Source organism: Penicillium oxalicum, chromosome I, assembly GCF_001723175.1.
Source record: "Penicillium oxalicum strain HP7-1 chromosome I, whole genome shotgun sequence".
NCBI lineage: Eukaryota > Fungi > Ascomycota > Eurotiomycetes > Eurotiales > Aspergillaceae > Penicillium > Penicillium oxalicum.
In genome coordinates, this window is record NC_064650.1 from 2764761 (window position 1) to 2779782 (window position 15022).

The following is a 15022-nucleotide window of genomic DNA, read 5'->3' on the forward strand; positions in this document are numbered from 1 at the left end:
TGACAGCGCCTCCGAGAGCGTAATCCCCAACTGAGGTGTACGGTTTTCCCCATGCGGAAGTCTGGCCATAGTGCACTGGATGTCGCGCGGTTCTATTTTGCCGCTGACTTTTTCCCTCGCCAATGGCATGGGAATCCTAATTACCTGACCGTTGGACACACTTAGTGGATACAATCTAACAGAAGTACTATTTTGCGTTCCTCGGTGACAAGGATGGCGTCTCAATTGTTGCTTTTGCAACTCTGCCTACTCTCACTTCTGCTGGCTACATCCCGACAATCTTCCTGCCAGACGCTCCGAATGCTTTTACCAAGGACCCTTCTGAGACCCGGCTTTGCGTTTCTCAAATTGCCTGTATACCGTTTGCTGTTGGGCTTTACGCTTCTCTACTGGCTCGCGATTGATTGGGCCCGTACTCGATGTTGGCGTGACCCAACATCAGCCTTTTTCGCAGAAGACAAGGCTTATGAACCCGCCTACTCAATACTGCGTGGACAGCAAGCCAATGCATTCATAGACCATGCTGACAACAATACCCTTCCCTTCTATTTTCACACCAAAGCATCGGCTCATCCTACGATATGCGTGGGAATTACCTCGGTGGCACGGAAGGATGCAAATTATCTCCAAGGCGCCGTAGGGTCTGTACTCGAGGGCCTTACGGTATGGGAGAGAGGTGGTGTGTACCTGATCGTCCTGATCGCACACTCGAATCCAGCAGAGCATCCGGCGTATACGGAGCCGTGGCTGCATACCCTCACCGACAAGGTTCTCCTCTATGACCCTGACATCGTGGACATTGAACGGATTCGCGAGCTGGAAACTCCAGAGGCAAAGACCTCTGCCCGCGAGAAAGGTCTGTTGGACTATGTCTACCTCCTGAGGGCGTGCGAGTCCCTCAACGCCTCATATACTATGATGCTAGAGGATGATGTGATTGCTCTTGATGGCTGGTATCATCGAACCAAGAAGGCTCTTTCCATCGCTGAGAAACAGACTATCGCAAAGGGTATGGATCAGTGTAAGTATATGCCTATTTCCAATCCACAAATTACATCATTTATATACCTACGGAATAACAGACTCATAATCCAATATTCGTACAGGGTTATACCTTCGACTCTTCTACACAGAGCAGTTCCTCGGGTGGAACTCGGAAGAATGGCCAACCTACCTTCTATCTTCGATCCTCGCTGCACTAGGAGTAGTAGGGCTCACAGCGGCCATCCGCTACTACCGCCCAGCCACAACAACATATCTCTCGAACAAGGTAATTCTCGTCCTCACCCTTGTCATCGCTCCTCTCCTCATCCTTCTCTTCTTTGCCGCGGGAAGAATCACAATGCTCCCGATCCCTGCCGGCGTACACGAGATGCCCAAGTTCGGCTGCTGCTCCCAGGGGTTAGTCTTTCCACAGATACGCATCAAAGATCTGGTGTCCTGGTACGAGTCCCAGAGAATTGGCTATGTCGACGTACTCACGGAAACCTACGCCGATAAGAACAATGACTTACGCTGGGCATTGACTCCGAGTGTCCTGCAGCATGTGGGGAGCAAGAGCTCAAAGGCGAATATGCCCGGGGAACACCGACACCGAACGGTTTCCGAAACGATCTGGAATTTCAGATTTGAAGAAAATGATAAAGAGCGGTTGCGGTGGGAGCATGAACAGCAGATTGAACCAGATGTATAACCAAAGTGTGCTAAGATACAAGCGTGTCTCCCTGGACACATCTAAACTAGACCAAAAATTCCAAGTGACAGGATGAGTTGACCTTGGCTAGATTCGGAGCCGAAGACGCTATCAGAGGCGATCAGAGCAATAACGACAACCTGAAGAGGTCAAGTCAACGCTTGCAGCGGATCTTGGAGATTATCCACATAGAGATTTACCACAGCCACATCGACACTAGGAGTAACGACGATATTTAGAGCAGGCAGATGCCTTCTCCTTGGACCAGCGGTCAGCGCCAATCTGTTGTTATAACGTACGCGTTCGCACACTTTGACAACCCTTCAATCATCATCGACGACATGGAAGCTCTGCAGCACGCGTCCATGCTGCTTGATCACTAGAGTGGGCTGTTTCTCAGTAAATGACTTGGTATCACTGGCAGCCGCATTTCTCAAGGTGACGATAAAGTTTTCTACAGGCGGGTACAAAGTGGGGAATACTACCAGCCACTGGCTACTAACCAGTCTTACTCCGCGGTTATCTACCGGCAGAGTGATATACTACGTGATTCTGAGAGGGAGGAAGAGAGAGAAAGAGCTTTCGGTGGATCTCAAAGAGAGGCAATTCAGTGTTATCACACAGATCTCTCGACTGGATAACCATAATTGTATCTCCCTCCACTAGCAGTGAAGCCCTATCTGCCCGTCTTGGTCTTTGACCTTATAAGCGGTCGCGCATTAGGCATCGCCTTGGGAGACTAAGGACGAGAGTTATCTTGGAGTTGGTGATGTAGACTTAGCGCAAGGCGACCAGACAATCTAGAGATTTGAGAGACTAGTGTGTGGTTCTGAGAAGATATAGTGCTGTGTTCGTGCTTACGAGTAAGCACTAGTCATTTTGTGCTACAGCGAGGCTGTCAACACTAACAGAAGGTTGGGCAAAGTTTTTCATGTTGGAACAAAAGGCCAGATACATGCGGACTGTTGGATGTAGAGGACCTACTACCTACCTGTAGAATAGAGGAGGAGTGTGAAAAGATAAAAAGATAGTGAGACTGGTAGGGGGGGTTTCGTCTCTACTATCTATCTACGTGCCATGTGATCCCGACAGCAGACATATACTTCTAGCCAAGTCTGCACTTTATTCGACTTGTTTAAGGGGAAGGGAATCCCGTGTCTAAAGGAGCTTCCTTGTTTGTCTTCTCTTCTTCCTCTTCGGTCATCCCCGATGGTGATTGTTCTCCTGAAAAGTCTCCCCGAGTAAGCACAGTGATGAAAAGGTGTAACGCGACAGGACTCACCTTACAATCACGAGGATCTTGATGCTCCAAGAAGCTTGCGTGTGGTACCGAGGCCGTGTCTGAGTCCAAGTACAAGGTGTGACTGCATCACTCCAGACTGGGCAAGGGGATGGATCTCATGGCAGGAAATTTGACCGCGATCAATGAGCACTAACGGACCTATGGCTCCGGTGGCTCCGAGACGAAAATTCAAAGTCGGAAAGGGTTGACCATTACAGTGACTGGCAGACGTGCCTCGAAGATGGTTAAAATGGTCTGGGAATAGAAACATATGGGTAAAAGAAAAAGAAAGAGATGGAGAAGGGGGAAAAAACTTAAAAAAGAGCTGATGCAGTGGTCGGAGCAACTGACGAGCGGGAGATCAAGTTAAACCCAAAAACTAATGTCTATATACGCCAAGGGACAGCAGAGACCCCAAAGGAATTTCCCCCCATAAAATACAGAGGCGGAGGGGTGGGAAAAAGGACATGGAACAAAAAAAGATAAGAACGAGTGCTATAATCACAGAGAGAAGAGGAGAATGGTACGACATCTGTCCAAGGAGAATACCGCACACATTCTCCATCGAGATGGGAGCCCATGTTGCCCACCCGGGAGAACGGTCAATCAACCAAAGAAGGATTGCCATGATACAACGCTAGGTCATCACAGGGTATGATCCGAGAGACACTTGAGAAAAGCAGCACAAAGTCGTTATAAAAGGGAGAGAGAAAAAAAATTGGATGAGAAGACGGAAAGGGGTTTGCCTTTGGGTGGGCTTCCGTTATTTATCTGGTCATATCCAAGTTGGGCCGCAGACTGGTCATCATGTCATCCCGGGTTCCAACCATATCGGTCGGCAAACGACTGACACGGTAGTTGCCATTGCGGATGTTGTTCATGTGAGTGTTGGAGATACCCGTGCGGTTGCTGCGAATACTGCCGGCATCACTGCCAGTGTCACTATTCTTGAACCGGGGTGGCGGTGCAAAGTCCAGACTCGTGTAGGTGCCCGATTTCCGCAAAGCGTGACTAGAAGGGATATTAGCAAGGAGAAGAAGGGGGAAAGATACTCAAAATACCACAGGGCACAAGAGGTCCCAATGAGAGGCAGACGGGGAAAACTCACGGGCTGGGCATCACGGAAAGATCATCAAATGCGGAAGCCAAGGGTGTATGAGCACGAATGGTAGGACTGTACGGCATCATACCACCGGTGGGGGTCTCGGGACGACCCTCACGGCGATCACGGACACCGTGAGCAGGAGCAAAGTCGGCTGCCATGAAAATGGAATCGTCCTTCAACATGTGAGGCGTTGGCAGCATCTGGAGGGGAGTCGGAGGAGGTGGAGGCTTTCGGGGAGCACCACGAGGACCGGGCATGCGGCCCGACGCCGAGGAGAAGGCGCGAGGACCAGGGCCGCCGTAGTTGTTGTGACCAGCAGAATTGGTGGCCATGTGACGGGCCTGACCTTGGAATCGTGGGGGAGCGCGCGGTGGCGGTGTCATCGCACGACGGGTGATCGGTTCGGCATATGGCAGCGCTGGAGGAACAGTGGAATCATAGTAATCGCCGGTGGTGGGATCATAGACGTAGCCACCATCTTCGTAGAACTCGGGGCCAAAGTCTTGGTAGTAGGTGGTCTCTCGCTTGCTCTCGTCAAAGTATTCCTTGTAGAAGGAGCGGATTCGGTTGGCACGCTGCTCCGGGTTATCCGCGGGGTCCTCTGGGGGCAGAGGTCGCACACCGAGAGTCAGCCGGCGGGTGTCGGGGCGGTTGTTTTGCTCGTACTCCACGTCCAGCTTCTGTTGCGCAACTTCGTGAGATTCCGGTTGCCCGTCGTTCATGTGAGGCGGCTGCCTATTACCCAGGTGGGGTCGATGATCCTCGGCAGCGTGGACATTGATGGTCAGATCGGGTTTCCGATCATCACCATAGTCACTCACGGTGATATCACTGGCGGGGAAGGAGATTCTGGGCGTGGGCATCGTCGTCACGGCCTGACCGTGCAGGCCAGCTTCATTGTGAGCAGGAAGCGGGAAATTGGGATGTTCTTCTTGGGGCGTGGCCTGCGTGTGGTGGACAATAGGGGGTTCGGCCTCAAAGTGCAACTCGGCCATGGGGTTGAGAGCGGGTTGGGGCGGGATTTGAGGCCCCTGGGGGGACCGCGCGATCCTGGGGCCTGCCCGCGTTGGACGTAGGGCTTCCTCCGGTCATGGCACGATCGTCATGACCGACGGGGGCCGGCATGGGAGGTCCAGTCTGGTTGGGATGGTGGGCGGGGGGCGGACGTTGGGGCAACTTGTCCGCAGGGGGACTGTTGTACCGAGGAGGAGATGTGCGTGACATGCCCTGGGCATTGCGCAAAAGACCCGAGTTGGGGTCCTCGGCGCCCGGATAGGCCTGACGGGTGGAGGGCGCCAAACTCGAGGCATCGTCCCCACGGCTACGAGGGAAAGAACGCACCGAGCCATTGTCTTGGGTGGTAAAGACTGCGGGACGATACTTGTCGTCGTCGATGGACCGAGCCAGGGAATGTAATGAATCACGGGAGCCGGTCAACCCGGGGGCAACAGATACGGGCTGACATCGAGCGAGAGACCCTTGGAGTGACTGGGTTGGGACATCTCGGCCTCCAGCCCGTTGGGCAGCTTTCGGGGTTTGCGGGGGGTGACGTCGTCCATACCAAAGTCCAATGATTTGTGCTTATCCATCGCATCCTCATGGAGCAGCTTCTTGGTGTGTCGTCGGTGCAAGAAGACCAAGACGACGATCGCACAGATGACTGGCACACTGTCGAACAAGGTCAGAAAACGGCCATTTCGCGATTTCCATCGTACTCGCTGCATGTATTCCCTCCGTATCCCAAAAAACCTCAGAGGAGAGAACTCACCCAGCACCCAGCACAATGGGCAGAACCGTTGTTGTCATGTTACTTGTTGCCGTCTCGCATTTATTACCTCCACATTTCGACGTATCCGTTGATTCTGAGGAGCTGGGAGCTCTGACCACTAGCGAGGGCAAGCCAGTACCCGGAAGAGTCGTGGCAGAGGGCACCAGGAGGAGGGGAAGTCGTAGAGGCGGGACGACCTCCCTTTGTACGATCGAATGCCTCATGACGAGCTTGGGATCATGATGATGCATGATTCAGGAAGCCCGCCGTTAAGGTGGAGAGATCGAGGAGTTGTGTCAAATTGGAGATCAGGTGAATGTTGATTGCCGATTAAAAATCTCTGGTTTTTTTTCTTTTTTCGTTTGGGCCCAACTCTTCTTCAACTGCAGCGAGATTGAAGGAGCAAATGCAACATGCGAGAAGCAGCGTGGTACGTCTTATTTTTCCACAGCGAACCAGTCGACTGGACGCAACCGAGAGGCAGGCGAGGAGCCGACAGTGTTCTTTTCAAGCTGAAACCATTGAAGTTTGATCCCCGAGTGTCGACGTTCGATAATCACCAGACGACCCAATCGTAGCGAGGTTGAATGTGGGCAAGTATATGATCCGTGGAGGAAGTATGGGGTAAGGAATGTGGCGGCCAGCAACCCCGAAAAAAAAAGAGTGTATATCAAAGGGAGTGTAAATGGGTTGGCGGCCAGCAAATCAAGATCTCTCCAAAAGAGTGTAGGAGATGAAGGAGAGACAAACGGAGAAAGACGAACCCAGAAGTAGCGATGAGAGAGGAAAAGAGGGAGGGAGAAGAGGAGAGTTCAGAGCAGCGAGACCCGAAAAGAGGAACAGGGGGGCACAGAGGGGGGGCGTAGAAAGTTCGAAACCGTATTGGACTGAATGACTGGGGCCACTCATGGGGGGGGCCAGACCGCTGGACTGGTGTCCTTCGTTTCCTTCACACCTCGTTTTCATCTCGTTAGCGTCCTCCATTTAGATTACCCCGTCGTATCGGAAACGGGACTCTTTGACTGCCACTGAACGAGTCAGCTTCACGGCGGTTTGACGCCAGTTTGGAGGCTGCTCCCGCACTTGTCCCGAACCAGTTAGGCGAGTGGATCTGGACTGGTCTGAACCGGCTTGAAATTGTTATCAATGGGGGGGTTGTTAAAAGGTCTTGCTCTCTGGGCTCTACAGTACGGAGAGGACAGATGAACAGGTAGGATGGAAAGTAGATGTAGAATTCAAGCAGTATCAATACCTCCTCCCCTCCCCCGATCTCCAGTGTCCATCTCTGCAGCCGAGCTCAGGCTCAGAAACAGAATCTCCGGATCGAGGCCTAGAAAAGGAGGAAGACCTGGTCTCGTCAGCGTGGTCGGGTTACCGTTTTGACCACAGGCCAAAGTTCAGACTGGGGTGATACAGTACCGTCGGGTGTGTTTTGTTCTTACCAGATTGGATGCACCATCCAAGTCGTACTGTTGGTGTTGACACTACACTTCACCTCACACACTCTGATTGACGGATCCGGTCGTTTCAGACAATCAAAGCCTGTCCAGTGGTCAGGTATGGTCCCACTGCTTGGTTTTCCAGCTGCTGACGTACGGTACACAGCTTCGTTCTGTACCGACTTACACACCCATTGTGATGGTCGTCCCACCTCGAATCTCCGCAAATCTGTGCCCATTTGGTGAGATTTCATTTTACTTGTTCTCGACCGATTCGGAACCCCTGAGAAACTCTTAATTTAGCACACACTCACTCATGAACTTTTTCGACCTCCTTCGGGTACCTGATTCCCTTGCGGCCTTCACCCCGACAACCTGTTGATCTCTTAGACAACCATCTATTGATGTGGTGGGGAAAGCTACTACTGCCATGGACCATCCTCATGGATCAACCACGGTCAATGGCCATGTCTTGCCCATGACTCTCTTAGAGACACTGCATCACGCAAGGTGGAAAGCCGGGACGAGCTGGGAGGGGCGGGTACTGGTACACCACATACAGCCTGACGGGAAACCGAGACTTTTTCTTTTCTTTTGTTTTTTTTCCCTTTGAGTGGATGCCTCCCCGTTTTAGCGTCAGGAACCCGCTTCAGGGTCCAGCCAATCAGGGACTAGGTGCCCCTGAATCGGAGATGACCACTGCCGGCGCTGGTCAATACGGTAAAGATTGACGGAATGTTTACCGTACATATGGTATGGTCTGCAGCGATCTGGCCTGCCCATCCCATCCCATCGCCAGCATCCATCTCCATCTTCCATGTCCAACTGATGGAAAGGATCCAGTGGCGTCGTTGGCCTGAGGAACGACAGTACTTGCAGAACACTGATCCTTCCACGGTATTCAAAGAGACCCGGTTTTGAAGCTTACACAAAGAGTTCCAAAAAAGATGATTACTTGAGAATCGGCAGACCGGACAGCTTGCCAGATTCCAACAAAAATGTCGACTCACTACTGTATATGCACCTATGCCCATTGTCAAATACCGAACCAGTCAAATTGATCGGACTGGGCGTGCCACTGTACTACGACGAGTAAATTGGTGGCCAACAACTTTCAAGTCAATAGATACAAAACAGGGCTCTACTACCAATGCACCCATACTCATAGTCGTCCATATAGTCACTCCAGACATTAGATGGATCACCAATCTAACAGACGACCTCAAGCCCCAAGAACAACCCCAAACAATAGCAATGGGGCTCAAGATTTGGATTGCGTCTGTACTATAGCTCTGGTTTCTCGATCCACTTATCCAGCCGTCAACGATACATCCCTCCCCAAGAGCCGTGCAGACGGTCACCGTCCACGGAGATTTGTCGGCTCCAGAAAGGGGAGAATTGAGAGGCACGAAAACCTGCACAAATGTACTGTAAGTGTACTAGTATCAAACCATCAGCCACTCAATGGTGAGTTGTATGACAGTACATGTGTTTATAACGACAGTGTATTCAGTATTGTTACATCGTGTTACTTATTGTCTTTCCACAATGGGTTCGGATTGTCGCCGCTTGGAGACATGGTCGTGGGATTCGGGCCATCATTCTTGAACAATCATGATCGTCGCCGTCCGGACTGGAACCTTATCTTGGGTTATTGTTCTCCTGAGACCCGGCACCTATACCATCTCCCTTATTTCCCAAGGATGAATATAGATGTGGCATATATCATAAGTAGAAACGTTCCCACAATTCATTCGACACCGTCGTGGGATTCAACGGGACTCAACCCATCCCGACCGACACTCCCTATATATATTGAGAGGATGGGTACTCTACGTGCAATCGGTAGAAAACTCGTCCACCGCGTTCCTCTTCTTCCCGGGAGGGCCGCGTTTCAGCGGAAGGGCTTGGCAGGGCACCCCCGGGTGGAGTGGGCAATTTGAGGAGATCTTTTTCCAATCAAACCTGGAACGGAATTGCGGAATTGCGATGTTGGGTACCCGACCTAGATGGGTGGATTGCCCCGTCCGGGCTGGAGATGGGCGGGATGTAATTGAGTTGGATCCATATTGGGAGTTTGATGTTTACATAGTTGTTTTTCCATGGGGTGGACCTAGGTATATATTGAGTTATCATGTGAAAAAATGGATCTAAGGTTCTTGTGTGCCACTAAAGGAGGTACGTAGATAGAGAGTCCGTGCCTATGTGGTAGTGTCGTTATATGCCATCCCAGCTCTCAGATCTGAATGCTTGAATTTGACATTTTGCGACTTTGGATCTCATGGGTGGTAAAACTCAAGTTGCATATACTGAGCAGCCCATTTGAACTGGGTGCTACATGTACCTGCTCGTCCATACACCGAACACCTGGAACAGTAAAATGAGAACACCTCTCAAACTTCCCTGCTTGTCCCATAGGTTATTTACCTTGACTAGGTACAGCCTGAGCCATCACCTTCCCGGCTTCCCCCCTCGGTAAGCCAACAGGACAGAGGTAAAAACACAAACCCTTTCGATACCCCACGAATCATGAAATGACGTACATTCCAAGGCTAAGCGGCCCAAACGTGCAGAACGGGATCCTGGGCAAGTCTCATTTCCTTGGCAACCTTGCACTTGGGCGAGACGAGGCCAGACGTCCCTGAATCATGACGAGAAAAAGGAGAGGCGAAGAGAAAGGATCGTGTGGCGGAAAGCCAGACCTTTCCTGGGCCGAGCCGAACCACGACTTGCACTAGCCTGCTTCGTATGAACGACTTGTACATGCGCTTTGATATTCTCTGGAAAATAATCCGCGGCGGTAACAATGTGGATGCAGCCCAGTACCTATGTTCAATGGACTCCAGATTGATCCCAGGCTGGATTTTGGGTTCTTCCTTCCAGGAATCTTCGATTCAGAGAGACCCAGCATATTTGGGCCCGCGTCGCGTCCCGTTGGCCATCACCTCACGTGATAGAGACGGCGCCAAGTAAGCGCCAAAGGAGCTGAGCATGCGTCTTTCGCCTCTCGATCAGGATGAATCATCGGGTGATGATACAGAACCATGCACATCATTCACACCAGAGCTTGATGCAGAAATATCAGATGGCCAATTCATTTCAACTCATCCCCGCCCACGAGAAAGCCCTTTTTTCCAGACCTACAAGCTTGGAGGATATACGGGGGGTTTCTAGCCCCGTATCGATAAGCACTTTCCGGCCAAGACATGAACAGGACAAGATCAGGGCAGGAGGACCACTCACCCGAGTACGTTGTGTGTGTGTGGCTTTGCTCCAAGGATTGTTGGGCGCCAACTCCAAAATTCGGTAGACTGGGATTGAAATCATCACATTTCATGGACCATTGACCAAGCCATGGTCGCAGTGCATTTGATTCGTCCAGATTGCGGCAGACCATCCATGGGCCGTTCTTCCTCCGGATAAGGTTGAGATGCCCAGACCACCAGGGCTTATCCCCCGTGAGCGAACCAGATTCCGGGTCCTAGACGGGGTGTAGATGGAACCCATGAAGAGCGCTAAGCACCAGATCGACAAAGCGCTGGGCCGTGGGTAAAAGGTCACTACTAACATATAGAGACGCTTGCGATGGAACATGAAGTATCATTGACGTACGAAACTGGTCCAGCCCTGGATGAGGCTCTGGTCTGGTCGCCATGAAGGTGATCACCCGTTCAGTGTGCTACTCTCATCACGTCTATTCCACGTGCTCCCACAGAACCCTGCAATTTGTCCCGAAGAGTCCAATTTCCTCAGATTCTGTCAGACACCAGCTTCACCAATGTCAATCCACCTCTTCGACGGCGTCCCGGCGCGCGAGTCCTCGACTGGCCAAAAAAGAAGAGACTATCACGATCAATCACCAAATCTCCCTCCCACTTCTCCATCATCATCATAGACACTTCCCCCATGTTCGCTCTCTAGCTCTCGTGGTTGACCAACTGACTATGAAAACACCGAACTCAACCATCTCGATCATGCCAAAAATGTGTCGGAGGGCTCCACTACGCAGTGCCGCGCATGACGTAAACGCCTTGAATAACCGAGTCTGCGCAGGGGCTGCCCCGAGGATACCCATCGACCACGGTCCCCGAGTCCATCGGCCACTGATAAAAACACTGGAGCCCACTCTAAGAAAAATTTCCAAGCCCGACCAAGTGGAGACCCTCTTTCTCATTTTGATATCAAGCTTGGCTGCATCGGAGCTGGGACCCTTCCGAGGACAGCTCGGCCAGGCACGGGCAAATTGATCGTAGAGAGGGTTGGCCTGGCCTGGGCTGATGCCACTCGGCTAGCCGAAGGGGAAGGTCGGCATTCTCTCGTTGGGGAGCAGCCCGTGACCGAGAGAGCGTGCGACCAAGACACATGCTCGTCGTTGGGTTGATCGTGGATTAGCTGTCTGGTGAGCTCGATGCGAGACCACCAGGCTCATTATAGCACGAGCTTTCCAAATCCTGAAGCTTTTTGTGTCAGGTCCAAGCACAGAGAATGATCATGGATCCTCCGACCTGCTAGATGATGGAGCCTCGACCCGAAAAAAAGACTCCGTGGTGGCGGCTGGCCCACGCAGACTCGACTCGTGGCAGCGGATCCCGCGACGAAGACCCAGTGCACCACGAAAGAGGGAAAAAAAAGAGGGTCCACGTGGAAGATTGACCGACGCAATCCGAGACTCTTGATCCATAATGGTAGAGAGGGAGAAAAAAAAAAAGAAAAAGAGAGTATAGGAGGGTCAGACAGATATCAAGGTGGTCTCCATTCTGAGCCGCTGGGCCAGCTTTGGCTGACAGCCGAGTCAAAAAGGCCCACGGGTGAAAGAGAATGAAGTGGAAACTGGCAAAGAAAAATGGGTGTATGAAATATAAACGATGGGAGATTCCCCCTTCTACAAGGAACTGTGTAGAAGCCCTCCTCCGATTGAAGACCTTTTTCCTCTCCAGAGAAGATTGTAGTAGGACAGAGATACACTTCTTCCAGCTCTTGTATCTGGACGACTTTTCCCCTGCACGTGGGCGCGACTATCGCCAGAATGGACTCGCCATGGAATCTGGAAAAAGGCTCGAGCCCTAATACCACCATCACCACCACCACCATCTCGACTCCATCCCCCTCCGACTCACCATCTCACAGGCCCGTCGAGCGCTCCGATTCACTATCCACAACGGCAGCATCCTCCTATCTCTCCTCTCGAGATGAATTTGAATTTCTCTCTCAGGTACCCACGTCACATTCACACCGAGTCATCGGGGCCGAACTCGACCCGGAAGCCCTGGAACGGATCGCAACCCAACGAAGTCAGCACATCGCCACTGTCGGCGCCAGCAACAAGAAACGGACTGAAGACGCCGGTCCTCTCCCTGACTTTGGTGCTGGCAAGCCCTATCCACCTCCCTTGCCCGACAAGGAGGAATATGTGGTCGAATTCTCCGGCATTGATGACCCTCTGCACCCACAGAATTGGCCAACGAGCAAGAAGCTGCTCACGGCCATCATTCTATCCTGGACCACCCTCAACTCGACCTTTACTAGCAGTATCTACTCCGCCGCCATTCACTCCGTCTCCAGCCAATTCCACATCTCCAGTGAGGTCAGTACTCTGGGCCTCTCGCTCTACGTCCTCGGGTTTGCCATGGGCCCCATTGTCTGGGCCCCCTTCTCCGAGCTCCAAGGACGACGACCACCGCTGCTTCTGTCCATGTTTGGCTTTACCATCTTTCAATTCGCCGCCGCTACGGCGGAGAATGTCCAGACGATCATGCTAAGCCGCTTCTTTGGTGGATTCTTCGGTGCATGCCCACTGGCCGTGGTGGCCGCCGTGCTGGCGGACATGTACAACAACCGTGTCCGGGGCCTCGCCATCGTCGTCTTCGCCATGACTGTCTTCACCGGACCGCTCATCGCCTCCACCGTCGGAGGATTCATCGTGCAGGGTCTCGGATGGCGATGGACGGAGAATCTCACGGGCATCATGGGGGCATCCGCTCTCCTCATCGATCTCGTCTTTCTCCATGAGACATACCCACCCATCATTCTGGTGCACAAAGCCGCCGAGCTCCGCCGTCGAACCTCAAATTGGGGCATCCACGCCAAACAGGAAGAAATCGAAGTTGATTACCGGGAACTCGTCCAGAAGAACCTCCTCCGTCCGATCAAGTTGCTCTTCCTCGAACCCATTGTCCTCTTCTTGAGTATCTACATGGCCTTCCTGTACGGGCTCCTCTACCTCTTTCTCACCGCGTACCCCATCGTCTTTCAATCGATTCATGGCTTCGCCCCCGGTGTGGCCGGCCTTCCTTACTGGGGTCTCGTGATTGGCGAGATCTGCGGTGGCATCTACATCATCCTGACCCAGCCCTCGTACAATCGCAAACTGGATGCGAATCATGGAGTCCCGATTCCCGAATGGCGCATGCCCCCGGCGATCATTGGCAGTGTCGCCTTTGCGGCGGGCCTGTTCTGGTTTGGCTGGTCGGGCTTCAAGGCGCAGATTCACTGGGCGATCCCGATGACCTCGGGATTGTTGATCGGATTCGGTCTGTTTTGCATCTTCCTCGGTGCCTTTAATTATATTATTGATGCTTATACCTCCTTGTGAGTAATTCCCCTCCTTTGATTTCTCCTCTCTCTCTCCCTCTCTTTCTCTCTATATGTGTGCGCCAGAGCTATGAGCACTCATATGTGCAATGTGACTTTTCCACTAACAACACCTTTTTTTCCCCTCGTTGATAGTGCCGCCTCCGCCCTCGCAGCCAACAGCATCCTCCGCTCCTCCGCCGGTGCAGGATTTCCTCTCTTTGCGCCTGCAATGGTACGTCAAACCCGAGCACTTTTCCATCAGTTCTGCACCCCCCCCTTTTTTTTTCCCCACTCGCAGACACACTATCATTCATGAAAATAAGGCTCTGTGACTAATTCGCACTTCTTCTCTCTAGTTCAAATCTCTCGGCGTCAACTGGGCCTCCACTCTCCTCGGCTGCATCGCCGTCTTGATGATCCCCCTTCCCATCATCATCTACGTCTACGGATCCAAGATTCGCGCAAAGAGCAGTTTTGCCACTGTCCATTTGGCACTCGACAGTGAGAAGAAGGGTGATGCGTAAAATGAAGCACGAAGACAAAAAAAAAACAGAGAACCCAGAAAGAGAGAGAGAGAGAGAAAAGAGAATCTCACCTATCCACCTTGTCTCTTTTTGACTGTCCTCCCTCTCTCTCCCTCTTCATCTTCTTCTCCTTTTCCTCCACCGAGATCCGAACTTTCGAGATCTACGATCAATGATCCATGACCCATGACCTGCCATTCTTGTCGTCGCCCCTCCGCTTGATCTTTTTTTTCCCTTTTTCTTTTTCCATTTTAATTCCTTTTCATTCCATCACCATACCCCCCTGCAACCCCCAGCCTTGTGTATTGTTAGAAAGATACCCCACCCCACCTTTTCCCTCTATGCTTGTTTTTTTTTACCTTCATTCTCTCCGAATTTAGCGCAGCGCAAAACCTTCCAATATTTCATCTCATTCCATCCAATCTCTCTTCTTTTTTTTTTCTTTCTGGGAGAGGGTCCAATCTCCCGTCCTTGTGATAAACAATCCGACAAAATATATCAAATTGATTCTCAATAGAGGTTTCCTCCTTTCTTCCATGATCGCTCAATACTATATACAGTGATAAGATGAGTACATTTACACTTGGAGCAGTTAGACAATCGATATACATCAGTCTCTTCTCGATAATCGATGATCT

The 15022-nt window shown here is 51.8% G+C and overlaps 3 protein-coding genes across 3 annotated transcripts; 2 read left to right on the top strand and 1 right to left on the bottom strand.

The window, feature by feature from the left end:
- Window positions 1-213: 213 nt before the first annotated feature.
- Window positions 214-1693, top strand: POX_a00912 (uncharacterized protein; the record flags this gene model as incomplete). The annotated part of the gene is made up of 2 exons (XM_050109846.1): window positions 214-1021; window positions 1107-1693. 2 exons carry the CDS (start codon window positions 214-216, stop codon window positions 1691-1693), a joined length of 1395 nt encoding a protein of 464 aa, XP_049973614.1.
- A 2049-nt stretch (window positions 1694-3742) lies between these two features.
- On the bottom strand, window positions 3743-6099 carry POX_a00913 (uncharacterized protein; the record flags this gene model as incomplete). The annotated part of the gene is made up of 5 exons (XM_050109847.1): window positions 3743-3986; window positions 4084-5111; window positions 5194-5460; window positions 5544-5748; window positions 5849-6099. The coding sequence occupies 5 exons, from the start codon at window positions 6097-6099 to the stop codon at window positions 3743-3745; spliced, it is 1995 nt and encodes a 664-aa protein (XP_049973615.1).
- A 6214-nt stretch (window positions 6100-12313) lies between these two features.
- On the top strand, window positions 12314-14384 carry POX_a00914 (Major facilitator superfamily multidrug transporter FLU1; the record flags this gene model as incomplete). Its single annotated transcript, XM_050109848.1, has 3 exons — window positions 12314-13875; window positions 14014-14092; window positions 14217-14384. 3 exons carry the CDS (start codon window positions 12314-12316, stop codon window positions 14382-14384), a joined length of 1809 nt encoding a protein of 602 aa, XP_049973616.1.
- Between the last annotated feature and the right edge of the window lie 638 nt (window positions 14385-15022).